The sequence below is a fragment of the Rhodnius prolixus genome, unplaced genomic scaffold, assembly GCF_049639745.1.
Source record: "Rhodnius prolixus isolate KJV_2025 unplaced genomic scaffold, Rpr scaffold_5, whole genome shotgun sequence".
In the NCBI taxonomy this organism is placed as follows: domain Eukaryota; kingdom Metazoa; phylum Arthropoda; class Insecta; order Hemiptera; family Reduviidae; genus Rhodnius; species Rhodnius prolixus.
Window position 1 is genome coordinate 11,801,236 of NW_027411624.1, and position 15,982 is coordinate 11,817,217.

Genomic DNA, 15,982 nt, shown 5'->3' on the forward strand with positions numbered 1-15,982 from the left:
TTTTTCGTGTAGTTTTTGACGTTCAAACCTACCAGACAGTTTTAATAATAGTACATTTTTTGAAAAAAAGGGCATTTAAAATAAATTAGCAATGCACAGAAACCGTGATTTGGAGGTTCATATAATACAGAGTGGATAATAAACGGTAACGGTAGATAATAATTTCAATAATTATTTTATTATTAGTAAGGAAAAGGAGTGGCAATTATACAAAAACGAAAACAAAAAATGAATTAGTACCGGAACATTGAAATTAGAGTTAAACCCGATGCGAACCCAGTAGCCTCTTTGATTAATGAGTACCATCAGAAATGAATTTCTGGTCAGACTTAAAAGGATAAACATTGAAATTAGAGCCTAATGCAAACCCCGTTGCTTTTTTGATTGATGTATACCTTCTGAGATGAATTTGTATAAAAAATCTTCATTAGATGATTGGATTTATTTTTATTTAACAGAGCGTCGACATCTTCCTTTTTGTAATGTAGTGGGCGGACAGTATTCTTTCGTTAGAGTCAAAAATGTCCATCTCAGAGAGCTGTAAGAAGCTCCTACGAAGAAAAATTCTAAGGGCCAGCAGCTGGATTCGACCCATGATCTCCAGGTTGGAATCCAGTATTCGCTAACCATTCAGCTAATCCCTTCCCTTTTTTTAGGTATTAAAAATAATTTAGTTCTTCTTTATGCGATTCCGTACGTTAAACAATCTCCACAATCAAGAACTGCTTCATAATCAGAAAATTATAAGCTAACATACTAATCGTGTTTAACAATTTTATATTCATTTTTTCTTAGTGTTTTATGGAATTATCACTTTTAATTGGGTAAAAGGTACTAATGTAATCAGGTAATCATTTCATTGAACACAGTGATTAAAGTTCTAATATTAAATATATGTAGTATTTTCTATTTTGCCTGATTCCTACACGGATTACTTAGTTTGCATGATTACCAACACATGTTCTATAGTTAAAAAAATTAAAATTCTAAATAACTTGTTTGTTTCTCATTAAATAAAGATGCTTTTGTTTTTTATTGTAAATAAATTTTAGTTCATAAAGAATGTAAAGATATCATAAAATAATTTTTAAGGTAATTCAATGTGAAAACCATTAGCATGTGTACTTTACTTAATGATATAAAGGATAACCTTAATCAACCTCTTCCCAATCATTTTTGACATTGAGAAAGAAAAACAGATTTTTCGGAGATTCCATATATTTGAAATAACTTCTCCTTAAATAATGAATCCAGAAACCAAGGACCGCCTAAATTTCGTGCTAGGAATGTTGAGAACGTCTTTTCAATATTTATATATTCCTACCATTATTTATCTAGGTAAGTTCTAGTTTCTTCCTATTTTGGAGATAATAGTAATGCTCCTTTTTTCATTTAATAAGTGATGTAATCTATTCGTGTACTTTTAGGAATTAAAAAAGGCGCAGATCCTGGATGTCCCGAAGTTACTATTTATAGGTACAGTTTTAGTTATGTAAAAATGTATTTATTATTTCTAATTATTCAGCGAAAATGGAATGTGATACCTTTTTTTAATCAAGAACTTTTGATAGATATTGCTACTTTTGTATTGACTTACAATCCTCTCCTCTTTGATTTAATAATACATGAAACAGAATGCTACACATTTCGTCTTAATGTCGTTCTAACAAATATTAGTATTATCTTGTTACATTTTTCTTTAATAGTTTTTTTTTTTTTTTACAGTTTGTTGTGGCAGTGAAACAATTTAATGAGAAGAGAAAATGTTACCTTCTATCTTTGATTACATTTAATTTAACCATAACGTAATATATTTATTATTTTTTACAGAATTGTTGAATTCTTGTATAGCAACAATGTTAAAAGTTTTTTTACATTCAATCAAATTAAACGTTTTCCAATAAATAAGTTATATTACTTTTCCTAACCCCAAAAGAGAATTTAATATTAACAGTAATTGTGCTTAATTATTTTTAATTTCTTAAGTAAGTGCAAACTACAGCCATCGTTCGACTGTTATACTGATGTAGGCAAATTTACTTATTCTATACAAGTTGAAAATTCATTCTATATTCTGAATTATTAGCAATGCGGCAAATTGCGAACAGTATAACGTGAGTAATCAAGGCGCTTGTGGTCTATTAAGGTGGGAGCAGGGAGGTTGTAATTTTATTGACAGCTTGAGGATTTTTTTTGTTATTAAACTACGTTTTTATTTCAAAAGTAAAATGAAATGTATTTCAAAAATAAATAAGTAAATAAAAAACGGACGGGAATGTAAGTAGTATTTTAATTATGGGTCTTATTGTGTAAAGGTAATTAATTGCGAATAAAAACAGTGCTTCATCGAATCATATCGCCAAAACACCATGAGTGGGGTTCAGGGAAGTTTGAGTAAGTTAAAAAAGAAACATTTTCGTGTTAAACACCAAAAAGTAAAACTGTTTCGTGCCAATGAACCAATATTATCTGTTTTGATGTGGGGTGTAAATCATACTGTAAGTACAAAATTTATAATAATTCTTATATACCTAATTCGAATAATGAAAAATTCCTATTTATTCAATATAGTGACACCAGTTTTGTAACAATTTTACAGATTAACGAATTGAGCCATGTAACAATTCCCGTGATGTTATTACCGGACGACTTTAGAGCCTATTCAAAACTTAAAGTCGATAATCACCTTTTTAACAAGTTAGTCATTTATTTGTTTATAATAAGTAAATGTTTTCATATTATTTTTTAAACAAAAATGTAATTGCATTATGCAGTCTGAATTAATAAATATACATTGTCTTACTTTCACTATAATATAAGAAAATATGTTGGAATTATTCTGTAGGAGATAAGTTCCTTGCAATGGAAAATATTTTTGGTGTTTTGAAAAGAAATTGAAACTCGGATATTAGTTAATAGAAAAACATAATCATTTGTGGACTTATTTTTCTCAAATATCTAATTTAAAAGAAACTTTTTTAATTATTCTGTCAGCGTACAGCTAATCCGAAAATATTTATAAAATAGTGTGACATTTAAAAGAGGCGCAGCTTTTACAATCTTATCCCTTAGAAATTGTTCATCAATCAGTACATCTTGTCCTATCCAATGTAATGGTCTCTTTTTAACAATTAAGGTTTTGCTATTTTTGCTCTTTCCGACCAGTTTCGGATTTTCATTTGTCATCCGAGGTTGGTTCATCATTTCTATGCACAGACTTCTAATAAGTTTCTGTCATTTGCCTTGTACAAGAACTCAAATTCTCTGCACCAAATCGATGATATGTTTTTAATAATTTATAATCTGATTGTATGTGTTCGTGGGTGCGTAAGAGTTAGAAGGAACACGTGCGATAACACTTCAATTAGATGTTGGTGTGCGTTTCGGTATGAACTCCTTAATACTGTCAGTTTTGTCTTTACAAGAAATCTCACCTAATGCTTCTATATTTCTTATAAACTGATTATAATTTTATCCTTCTTCCTCAAAACTTGTTTTGCATCAGTTCTAAGTTGATTTTAGTGGGGTGTGGTTGGAAATCGCGAGCAGACTGATAAAAAGCAATGAAGGGCATACATATTTCTCGCTTGCTCTATAATAAAGGTATACAGTTCTCTGAGATGCTTTTCCTCTGAGGACATCCTGTAAAAGAAAACTTTGAGAAACTCCTAGATTCAAAAGATCAACATTTTGAAAACGAAAGAGGTGTGGAAGTGAAAGGCGAGAGATTGATTCGACTGAGTTATTATTTTAACTGGCTTTAGACCTAAAAAAATCTGCTATAGCATCCTAAATTATGATCTATGTTCATAAATGTTTATTAATAAAATTTTAAGTGAGTGTATAATTGTAGACAAAAGTTTGCCTTTGTGATCACTGAAGCCAAGTGGTTGCTCATATTATCAACTATTTGCTAAAGGTCTCTGCGTCTGAGGGTTGAGTTTTTATACATGTTGGCGCTTTATTTATATCATTTCTTTGATTAATCACTGATACTCTGAACTAATTTCTGATCGGCTTTGATACTTCTGAACTTTTAAATATTTGTGAGAATTTGTTCTCTTTTTTTATTAATAGTACGATGATGTTTAATGATGGTATATGAACCCAATTTTTCCTTGCATAGATGTCACCGTAAAAGTTTGAAGTAACACTTAAGAAAGGATGGAATAGATTATAAACTAATGTCAACCTATAATCATGAATCAGTAAAAAATAATAATAATACAACTAACATAATGTTTAATAGGGAAAATATGCCGAGCCATTTCAAGATAAAAGAATATTGCCCATTAGTGTTTAGAAATTTAAGAGAAAGGTTTGGAATTGATGATCTCGATTTCAAGGAGTCAATGACAAGGTATATTTTATAAATTACATCTTTTTTTCTTGATTATTAAAGATAATTAGCAACGCCGCTTATTTACGTTATTTCGTTTGTTTAAATGTATTATGTATATATATTTATGTACACATATTAACTCAGAGTTCTTAGTAAAAAATAATTATCCATATTAGAATTTTAATAAAGCGGTGTATTCAGATTAACAGTAACTGAGAGCAATACAAATAAATCTAATTCAACAAATTCAAGAAAACTTCAGAGATCGTCTACTCTCCCGAAGACTTTTCGTAATTTACCAAAACGTTGCAGGTAGTAATACGATGGAGCTAACTGCCTGTTTTGGAAGTTTTTATTTTGTTTTGTGATTTAAGAGAGTTTAGAGTGTGTACTAAAAAGTTAATAATTTTTTCAGTTTTTTAATTTCTTTTTTGATTTTTTTTTTTTTGTTAAGAAACAGCAATTTTGGATCAGTGTACGTGATTTCAATATTTACCTTGCAGTTAGGCTCTTGCAAGGTTGTCTTCCATTAAAATTGATTTCCTTTGTGTACTTATATCAATTATTTCGCATTTTTTTTTTTTTAACAACAATTAGTTATTACGTATGAATTGCAGATCTCAGCCTGTTGTTATGGACAATCCTGGAAAGTCTGGAGCAAAATTCTACCATTCTTACGATAGATTATTTGTTATAAAAACTTTAACTAGTGAAGAGGTTGAAAGGATGCATTCATTTCTTAAACATTATCATCCTGTGAGTTTGATTTGATTTTGATTTGTTATAGATACATTCAACGAATTGGTAGGTACATTTTTAAAGTTTCATTGAGTGTTGAAAATGAAAAGTTTTATAAGGTTTTCATAAAAACCTGTTTTTCCGGCCTATACCTGTTGCTAAGGTTGCTATTTAAGATAAGTGCCTCACACCACCATCCTCAAACTCGTCACCACTTAAAGTCAGTCCAATGCTATCGCCTACCTCTTCTCCATCGTCTTCTGGGGATTCACTCTAACATCTTACTAGATTACTTCGTAGGTGTCTTAAAATTGCCGGTCAACATTGGCAGTTTAGATTGCAAACTAATTTCTTCTTCATTTGCCGTTCATTCTCAATCTTTAACTGCCCATTATAGGTTTACTGTCAGACCTGCGATAGATTTTCGTTTCTAAAGATTTTAGATTTTTATCCAAAATTCTATTTGATGGATGCATCTGCTTCCTTAGAAGGTTTTCTTACTCCCGCATTTATAGGAAATTTTTTTTTGCACAACCAAAGCTATTCCGTTTTTGTTTGAGATATTTTTCCTGTTAATGTCAAGGTGCAGAAAAAACAGGATTTCATTGCATCTGGCTTTTCCCTCTATCAAAATAAGGATTACTCATTTATAGCAGATCCTTCAAAATTTGTATGAATTTTTTTAACTTATTAGTGCATTTATTTATTTTATTTTCTTCTAACAGAACTGCCATGAAGTTATCGTAATATCTATGCTTAGCTGCATCTACTGGGTACCATAATTTAATTTTAAAAGGAATAATAATCCTTCGAATATTTTTTTCCTTAACATTAAAAGTTTGGGGTAACTGAGAAGAGATTTCCTTCATGGCATTTTTGGATAAAATTTGTTAGGGTAATGGGTTATTATTTTAATAGTAATTCCAGGTTGGAGTCTTTTTTTTTACCCTATGCCTGCTCTAGTCATAGCAGTATCTACCATCCAGCTTCGTGCTGAATATGAAAGGAGATTAGTGATTGTTTCAAGCTTACCTATCTATCTAGGTTTATCCTGGAGGCTCTTGAGTTAGCTGCTTGCACGCGATCATAACCGCTCCCAAAGCTTTTCTGTAGAAACTTCTATAGCTCACTATCAGTGACGGGCGATGTTGTTTGTAACAATGGCTGGCAGGTCTTCGAATAGGCATTGACATGGTTTCTGCGCCATTAACTTCTGATCTGAGATTTTGACACTAAAAACAATTAAAATGTTCATTAAAACGTTGAGTTACATTAGTTACAGCACTTTTAATATAACGGGACGATTTTTAAAATTATTTACTCCTACAATTGTAGGACAAACCCATGTAATTTTGAATATCTAAAAAGGAAAGTTACTCGCACGATAATGTTCGCTGCTTTCAAATAGCAAGAAGAGAAAAAATATTTTGAACTTCTCATTTGTATTAATTCTAAAATAAAACTTCCATTAACGCATTTGGTTACAGTATATAGTGGAAAGGCATGGAAAGACATTGTTGCCACAATACTTAGGAATGTACAGGCTTACAGTTGACGGCGTGGAACTCTATATGGTAGCAATGAGAAATGTTTTTAGCAATCATCTTGCAACTCATAGGTTTGTTTTTCTTTTTCGTTTTTCAGTTTTTTATTAGGTGGTAATAAAATAAAGTAATTTATTTGATGTGTAGTATAAATAAGTTCCATGTTTTCATAGCACTTTCTAATATACATATAAAGGTTTTTTTTTAATGATATTAATTATTATTATTGATTAGTTTTTCAAATAGTTGCAAATTAATAGTTGTCCAAACCCTCAAAACGTACCACCTATCTTTCTTTTTGAAATATTTTGTTAAATGCAATTACTTTTATACATGCAATAATGTCTGCAAGCAACTGAAGCTGTTGCAGCACGATACAAAATTCGTCAATAGTGTGATGAGAGAGTTCACACGAAACTCCCAATAAATTGCACTAACTCATGAAGCATCGGCATTATTTCATTATGATATTCGCGCATCCACCGGTACTTCATTTCTGAAAATCTTTATCCAAGAATTATTAAACTGATTAAACGTGCAAACGCATTCGAAAAAGAAGAATTTCGTTTCAGACATTTTGATTTAGCTCCTTTCAAAATAAAAAAATAGAACTTTACCACTTGTTAAGAAAAAAAATAATAATTTCAGGAAATTCGATTTAAAAGGCTCAACAGTGGATAGGGAAGCCTCCGATCGAGAGAGGGAAAAAGACTTACCTACATTCAAGGATAATGATTTTGTAAAAGAAGGAACAAAAATTTACATAGGTGAAGAAGCTAAGGAAAAATTGTTGGAAACGTTAACTGCAGATGTTGGGGTAAGTGTATTTATTTTTAAAATTATATATTTATATATTTTGTATATTTGCATATACTTTTATATTTTAACATAATCTTTTGCAGTTTCTTACAAAATTACACCTTATGGATTACTCTCTTCTCCTGGGCATTCATGATTGCACAAGATTCGAAGCAGAAGGTTATGAGCCAGAAGATATAGAAGGCATTAATGAGGAAGAAGATGATAGTGAGGGTGGAGGAGCTGCTGGCGAACGAATACCCTGGGGAACTACTCCTCCAGACTCACCTTTACCATTGTACAGAGAAACAAGTCTTCAATATGACGGAGCCATTGTACCAGAATTAGATATTTATGCAATACCATCTTCAGAGAGTACGTATTTTAGTTTTGAGAGTACTAACTTTCCACTTTTAGTCTTTTTAAATATCTTAAAGTTCAGTTCCAAATGTTTAATGTCCTTACCTTTCTATACATTGTTCTATTTCTATTAGAGCCCTTCCTGTAACTGTAGGTAGAGTCATTAAGTCACTAATGGACTCCCTTGAACTTTAGTATATGAGAATGTCACAGAAACTACATTATTAATTCACGTCTAAGTCCTGAATTCAAAAGAGGTGCTCTTATTTCTTATTCTATTATAATCGATGAGGAACATTTAGAAATCACCTGAGTTGAGCCCTGCTAGAGTCGAACCTGATCAAATCTCATCTTACGTTAAATTCTTCGCAATATCGCTCAGACGACAGCCGCTCTCTGTGTAAAGCGAATAGACATTTTTTCTATTCTATTTTGTCTCACCAATCCATTACAGAACTTTTACTAATAATATTTCTGTAATCTCAAAAATGAAACATTTGTTCAACACAAGTTAAAAATGGAAATTATTTTATCTATTATTATTGAAAAAATAATAATTGGTAAAAGCGTGTGTTCTGTTTTTGTTCCCCCAAAGCTCAGTAATCAAGCGGCTGAAGAGCTCAAGGAAGGTTGTGTAATTTGAAAGTATCGCCACAACCGAAACCTCAGAGATTACACGTTTTTCTATTGCTTAATTTATATAACCAGTTAGTTATACTTTTATTTTGTCTCTTAAGTTACTTTGTACCTGTACGAGGGTCGTTTGAAAAGTCCGTGCAAAAATAAAAACTACTTAATTTTTTGGGGTAAACCTTTTTTATTTTTCAACATAGTCTCCTTTTAGGCTTATACACTTCGCCCAACGCTGCTCTAGTTTGTTGATCCCTTCCGAATAATAGGATTTGTCCAAGTCTGAAAAATAGCCATTCGTTTCTGCAATCACCTCCTCGTTTGAATAAAATCTTTTTCCCGCCAGCCATTTCTTCATATTGGGGAACAAATAGTAGTCCGAGGGAGCCAAGTCTGGAGAATAGGGGGGATGTGAAACGAGTTGGAACCCTATTTCCATTAATTTTGCGACCACAACTGCTGAGGTGTGAGCTGGTGCGTTGTCGTGATGGAAAAGGACTTTTTTGTGGGCGTTTTTCTTGAAGCTCGGTTTTCAAACGGTCCAATAACGATGAATAATATGCACCTGTAATAGTTTCACCCTTTTCCAGATAGTCGATGAGGATTATTCCTTGCGAATCCCAAAAGACAGTCGCCATAATCTTTCCGGCCGAAGGAACGGTCTTCGCCTTTTTTAGCGCAGATTCCCCCTTGGTAACCCATTGTTTAGATTGTTCTTTGGTCTCAGGAGTGTAGTGATGTATCCATGTTTCATCCACAGTGACGAAACGACGCTTAAAGTCCTGCGGATTCTTCTGGAACAGCTGCAAACCGTCCTTGCAACACTTCACACGATTTCGTTTTTGGTCAAGCGTGAGCAATCGCGGCACCCATCTTGCGGATAGCTTTGACATGTCCAAATGTTGATGCAAAATATTATGTACCCGTTCATTCGAGATGCCCACAGCACTAGCAATCTCACGCACCTTCACTCTTCTGTCATCCATCACCATATCATGGATTTTATCAATGATTTCTGGAGTAGTAACCTCAACAGGGCGTCCAGAACGCTCAGCATCACTTGTGCCCATATGGCCACTCCGAAAATTTTGAAACCACTTATAAACTGTTCTAATCGAAGGTGCAGAGTCACCATAATGTTTATCAAGCTTCTCTTTAGTCTCCTGAGGCGTATTCCCTTTCATAAAGTAGTGTTTAATCAACACACGAAATTCTTTTTCGTCCATTTTTTGAAAATCACTCGACAACCTCGATTCAAACGAATGCCAAACACAAAGAAATAGACCGATCTGGCTGAAACTTGGTGTGTGTTCTTCCAAGAGATGCTACTAACTAAATATAACCTCGATACGCGCCAGTGGTGCTATCTCTCTGACTTTGCACGGACTTTTCAAACGACCCTCGTAATTTACAATTTATTATTATTAATGAATTATGATTTATCAGAAATTGGAATCTTTTCTTGTTGACGAATTAATTATAGATTTCTAACGTCTAGATCATTTAACTTGAATGAATCTGCAAAGAAGCGTCAGAGAAGCGTAATGTTTTGTTTAAAAAATTCATCATTTAGGTTTATTATAAGAGAATATATGTATTTCGTTTGTAACATTTTATTTTTATTTTGTTGTCTAGATGCACCAGTCAAGGAGATATATTTTTTGGCGTTAATCGATGTATTGACCCATTATGGTGTAAAGAAACAGGCCGCTAAAGCTGCAAAAACAGTCAAATATGGAGCAAATGTCGATGGAATTTCAACTTGTGATCCAGAACAATATGGTAAAAGGTTTATAGAATTTCTCAGTAAGGCTATAGAATAATATTTTTTGTTAATTTTGCTAGTTAGTTTATTACTGTTTTTTATTTTTCATTTCTTTCCCGCCATATGCAGATTATAAACGCACATTTGTAATTTCTATTCGAACAAAATAAAATGAAAATTAAATTGAAAAAACTAATGTCATTATGAATTAAATTAATGTGCAAAAACACGATCTTTGGAATTCATTTCTTCACTTGCGATTAAAAAAAAACTATAATTATATAAATAATTAGAATTTTTGTAGATTAGATTTTATACTGTTTAAAAGGGGCAATATAAAAATATATATACTCTTTTTTCAAAATACACAATTTTTTCTACATCAGATCACAACAAATTTTCATATTTGATACTTTTTAAACACACTAGCCATTACTTTATACATAGGTATTAGAATTAATGAAGCAATTATGTAAGAAATAAAGAAAATTATATAAATATGTTTAAGAAAGAGAATATGTGTTAATAAATTTTATTAGTTATTCGAAAAATTTTATGAATAAAAAAGAAAAGGTCTAAGTGTTATTATTTTTATCGTACGTATCTCCAAACTCTACAGTACTGAAATTTAAATAGAAGTCAGTTAATTTTTATATTCGTTAAAGGTTCTTCTGCGATAGAGTTTAGGGCTTTTTACTTTGGAGAGTATTCGAGTATTTTGGGTTTTCAGTTTACTTGTTCCACCCCTATGTTGCATACCTACTTTTTCGATCTGTTTCAAAGCACTTCTTTCCCTACTGAGAGAGAATCGTTTATTTTTAATTTTAGTAATCTGAGAAAGAGACCAAATGCAGATGCCTCTTACCCAAAAAGGAGCTGGGACTATACTCGGCTGCGAACTTATTAATTAAAATATAGTATAGGAAGCGGCAAATTTTAAATATATGAAAAATTTATTTTGTACGCTTAATAGTGTTGTAGTTAAGTGTCATTGAACAGTCAAAATATGTCTTAAAAATCATACCATAAAGTTGAGTTCCATACATTCGGAAACTCCGGAATGCTTGGTGTTACTTGGTGGTGTTAATCTTGAGGGATACCAGCATTTTCTTTTTAAATACTTTTGAGTTTGACGATGATCGCAGGAAGTGTGCCGTACTCAAACACACCCAAAGTTGCGATATGCGGATCTTGAAGTCCATGGAATTCTCTGTTCCTGAAATGGCAAGTTTTTCTGGATCCGTTGTAGTTAAATTGGAAGAAATTCTAAACAAGATCGCAACGGTCCTAAATGACTACTATTGCACCAGGGATAGAACATCTCGTTCTAAATTCGATTCCCTTTATCAGTCTATTTTTTTTTTTATTCCTCCCCCCAATGTATGGGGTATACTGTTGAGGAAGTAGATTATCATAGGTAGTTAATCGACCTTAAGAGGTGGGGAAAGAATCCATCAAAATTCCCAAAATGAAGTATTAATTTCCTAAAAAAAAATTCTTTAAAAGATGTTGCAAAAGAGTAACATTTTGAAGAAGATAGTTCAGTTTCTGACTGCGCTTTTTGACAAGATAAGCACCCTCTCTTGATTTCCTTTATTTTGTCATGGTTCTACTACAAGAAATTAAATAGAACGATATCTTAGGGTAAGTCAGGACATTAGTTTACTATTAGATCGACATTTCTTTCGGCACTATTAGTGACATTCAGCAACTAAATCTGATGATTTTTTTTTTAGAAATGTGTTCACACTCATTTAATTATCCACACAAAAAGAATTCATCTTAGTTCTCGGAGGACACCGAACATGTTCTAATGTCTTTGATAGTTACTAGACTGTGTCTCTTTTTCGACCTTCGCCAACCATTAAGACAATTTCATCGGTATTAATAACGGCGAACGATCCATTAAGTTATTCTATGGTCTCTTTTTCATTCTTCTCCCTCGTAGGTATCATTCATTGCAGATTATTGTTCTCATTTTCTTCATTAGAACTTGAACTTCTATTAAGGTACGGTTTACCAAATATGAAATTAAAAGGTAGCAGCCAAGAATTTACCCTCTCGAATATTCTTACATACATATATTAGATGGAGACTTACTATCTTTGGTTTGCTGAACTCCATAAATCTTGTTTTGCTTCTAATTCCGAATAGCTTGGGTAATATATTGTAACTAAAATTTTTACTTTATTATTTTTTAAATAAATTAGCTTCAGCAAAGAAATGGTTAAATAATTGCTCAATATATTTTTTTTTCTCTCTCTAATTTCCCAGCTTAAAACATAGCAATCCCGAATTTATAGAATTTCCATTTAAGATAAAATTCAACCCTTCCCTTGTTACCAAAGCGTAAAATTTCTTTTTCACTTCAAATATTAAAAGTTATTAGTCTTCTAATGAAAAATGCATAAATAAAAAATTGAATGAATGATGCTTTGAATGAATGAAGTACAATTTTTTTTTAAACTTTTTTATTTTCATTTTACTTATTTTTTGATCGTCTTCTGATGGCTTATCAATATTGTAGGTATGGATTCTTGTATATGTGTGGGTATTTTGAAAAAATCATGTCGTTATATAATATATAGCTTAACTATAAAATTATATAATTACATATATAATGTATATCAATAAGAACATACGAATGTAAATATATTCGTATTTATATACATAAAATTATTGTAAAGATAGAGCTTACATCACATAAACTTTGTAACTTTATTCCCCAAATTTCATTCAAATATTAAAAAAGAAGAAAAAAAGTAAACGTGGTGTTTAATGTGATAATTTGATTATTTTTATTATAATGTTTGTAACTCCGTACTAAGTATTGTATTATACTCGTAGCATTTGTTTTACAAATTTAGTTACTTTTTCTTTTTGTGTTAATTTCGAATTTAGCGTTTACAAATTTTTATTGCATTAAAATGATTATTTTCCAATATGTTCGCTTAAAATAAAAAGAGTCATTTGCTTAGCCTAATATGCCATTGTTACGAGCCTTTATAAAGCAGAAGATTTATTTAGAGCGCAAAGTTTAAATAAATATTAAAACTGAACAAAAGAAAGACGACAAACAGGTAACTAGTGTTTTAGTGTGGTTTTGTGATAAAAGATTGTTTTATCATGTTTTCAGTGTTTAATAAAAAATGTGTGTAATATATTGAAAAAAATTATAATAAAGCTTGTTAAAATTATTATCATTGTTTATGGTGTTTTTAAAACAAACTCGTTAACATTTGATGAGTGAGTTTCAATTATGATTTGTCTGAAGTTCTGTTAAAAAAAAACCTTATCAACATAATACTTAAAACTTATTAAACAAAAATTGCATTTTACTTTACTCCTGGCAAAAGTTGTTTGTAATCTTTCAATTTTTCGATTTTAAGTTTTGTCCAGATATCCGTTTTGAGGTTTCTGAGAGCGTTCTATTCATTACTGGTGTTTCGATTCATTACCGTTACAGCGAATTTAACTTCCTCTAGTAACGAAGCTTCTGACACCATAATATACTTGTCTTCGCAATGGGTTAGATTTCTTTATCATGGTCATAAATGTTTTTGTGGTTTGGTGGTTCTCTTAAAATGGCACTTCAAGGGCGTTACAAAAATTTGATTTTGAAGGCAGTATGTATAACTCATTGTACACTTTACGACAATGACTTTATTTTTTAAAAAAATATTTACATCTGAGTATGAGCATCCGTTTGTTGTCTACAACACCTAATTTGGTAGTTTGACGTAGTTGCCTAACATGAAAAAAAATCAGCGATTACTATGCTCAAACACAGGACTTTTGGCTTACTTGCAAAAATATTTATATATCTTCAATTACAGACGCTTTTTTTTTTCATAACTACTCTACAAAAAGTCTAAACATTCCAAGCAATGAAAGTGCGGCAATAATCATTTCTAGATTGAAATCCATGTGTTGGTTTTTTCGACTTTCGATATCTCTTGACCAAGTTAAAGCAGTTTTAAAAATTACAAGAAAACACTATCCATGCAGAAAGCTGGAAGAGGCACCTAGGAAAAAAAAATTTTGATGCCGGCAACTGAATTTATATTTAATTTAACAACTGAGGTCATTGGCATATAACTGGATTAATTATAATTAAATTTATATCTGTGGCCGTAAGGCTAAATTCGCTTCTATGCAATTTAAACTGCGCTTTATTTTGAAAATTTTCTCGTTCTTTACGTTTCTTTTTACTTACTTGTCAATTTCTTGGATACTATGACGCCGTATTAGAAAATTCGTGGAGGTCAGAATTGCAAAGCAATTAGACTTTATAAATTTTGGAGCAGAATTGTCGCTAGTGTCTCAACACTGAGCATTAAAAATGCTTCTCTTACAAAAATACATATGTAGAACCAACCATCCACCCAATCAAAAATTGCAGTATCCCAGATAACTCAACGGCAAGTTGAATAACTTTACATTTTCTTTAAGTTTCAATTAGTTACTTCTAAACACTTCTGTTAATTAAAATTTTATATAATTTTTTATTATTTCTATGGTTTACCCAGATGCATGGTGCAGTTAGAGACGTTCGAATATTTCCTACACTTGGATACTTCAAATTCAAAACCTGAATCTAATACTCAATACTAATTGCATGACGAACTCCTGTACTCTTTTCTGTGAAGAGTCCTTATTCTAAATTATTCAACTTTTATCTCGAACCACGAATGATAAAAATATGCAACCCTAACAATCAGTATTCACTACGATTGAGATTCCCAGCAGTCTTTTAATCGCTGACGTAAATTATGAATAGGTATTTCTGTATTCTGAAATCATAAAAAATGCATTAATCCAAACTTCGCGGATATCATTGGGAAAATGTCAAAAAAAAAAAAAAAAATTACTTATTAAATATTTTATGTAATTACTAAATAAAAACTTTTAGTTTAAAATTATATTAGAAATGTACTTCTAAAAATAAATCAAAGAAAATGAACTTATAAGACAGTCCTAAATAAAAAATCACGAATCTAAAGGGTGAGCCCTTATTTCTCTATTTAAATTTCACATAATATTAAAGTGACTGCAAACTGAATGGATAAGGATAAATAAATTAAAAGCAAAACAAAATAAAAAAATACAAAAATAATCAAGTTTTATTTATAAACAAAGAGAATGACTAGAATTTTTTTATAACAAAAAAATTGGGCAAATCATCCTCCCTGATTAGTACAAAATAATAATAATAAAATTGCCCTCATCTGGAAAACTAGAAAAACCATGTCTGCTTCAACAAGTAATTCCTTCTAAAATTCCTGAAAAAACAAAAGTAAAGAAAAATCAGTTATCACTATATTAACAAAGATTTTTAGTAAAAATAATTTGTATTTATTTAAATAAATGAACTTTATTGCTAAGACAAAAACAAAAAAACATTTTGCTTTTCATTAAAAAAGTGCTCCCCGTACATAATGCATTTACATCTACCACGCAAAATACACAGAAAAGAAAAAATTATAATTTATCGACAACCAACTTTCTTTTTTTTTGTTTTGTTTTTAATAAATAGAGAGCATACCAAAAACGGTCAATCGTAACATCGCACGTGTTCCAAATCAAATCAAATAATAAAAGATTCCACTCCTACATTTTTTTTAAAAATAATTTAATGTAAATCCATAGTTTTGGGAGCACGCATACACTCTCACCTTGCAAACCCAAAAGTTTCTCTCTCATCAATATTTGGCTGTTGATTCTAAACTGTCCACCATCATTCATCCATCCAAAAATCTCTTCCGCCAAAAATCTCCAACTCTCCTAGCAAAATCATATTTAAAA

At 31.1% G+C, this 15,982-nt stretch overlaps 2 protein-coding genes across 2 annotated transcripts; both read left to right on the forward strand.

Annotated features, from left to right (window-relative positions):
- The first annotated feature begins 1,037 nt into the window (after nt 1-1,037).
- Tom7 (Translocase of outer membrane 7) lies at nt 1,038-1,908 on the forward strand. The gene is made up of 3 exons (XM_074135105.1): nt 1,038-1,338; nt 1,428-1,476; nt 1,726-1,908. Exons 1-3 carry the CDS (start codon nt 1,245-1,247, stop codon nt 1,739-1,741), a joined length of 159 nt encoding a protein of 52 aa, XP_073991206.1. The 5' UTR covers nt 1,038-1,244; the 3' UTR covers nt 1,742-1,908.
- Nucleotides 1,909-2,115: 207 nt separating this feature from the next.
- Nucleotides 2,116-13,374, forward strand: PIP4K (phosphatidylinositol 5-phosphate 4-kinase). The gene is made up of 8 exons (XM_074135098.1): nt 2,116-2,498; nt 2,600-2,697; nt 4,250-4,360; nt 4,960-5,098; nt 6,568-6,698; nt 7,273-7,441; nt 7,527-7,797; nt 10,048-13,374. Exons 1-8 carry the CDS (start codon nt 2,370-2,372, stop codon nt 10,233-10,235), a joined length of 1,236 nt encoding a protein of 411 aa, XP_073991199.1. The 5' UTR covers nt 2,116-2,369; the 3' UTR covers nt 10,236-13,374.
- Nucleotides 13,375-15,982: the final 2,608 nt, after the last annotated feature.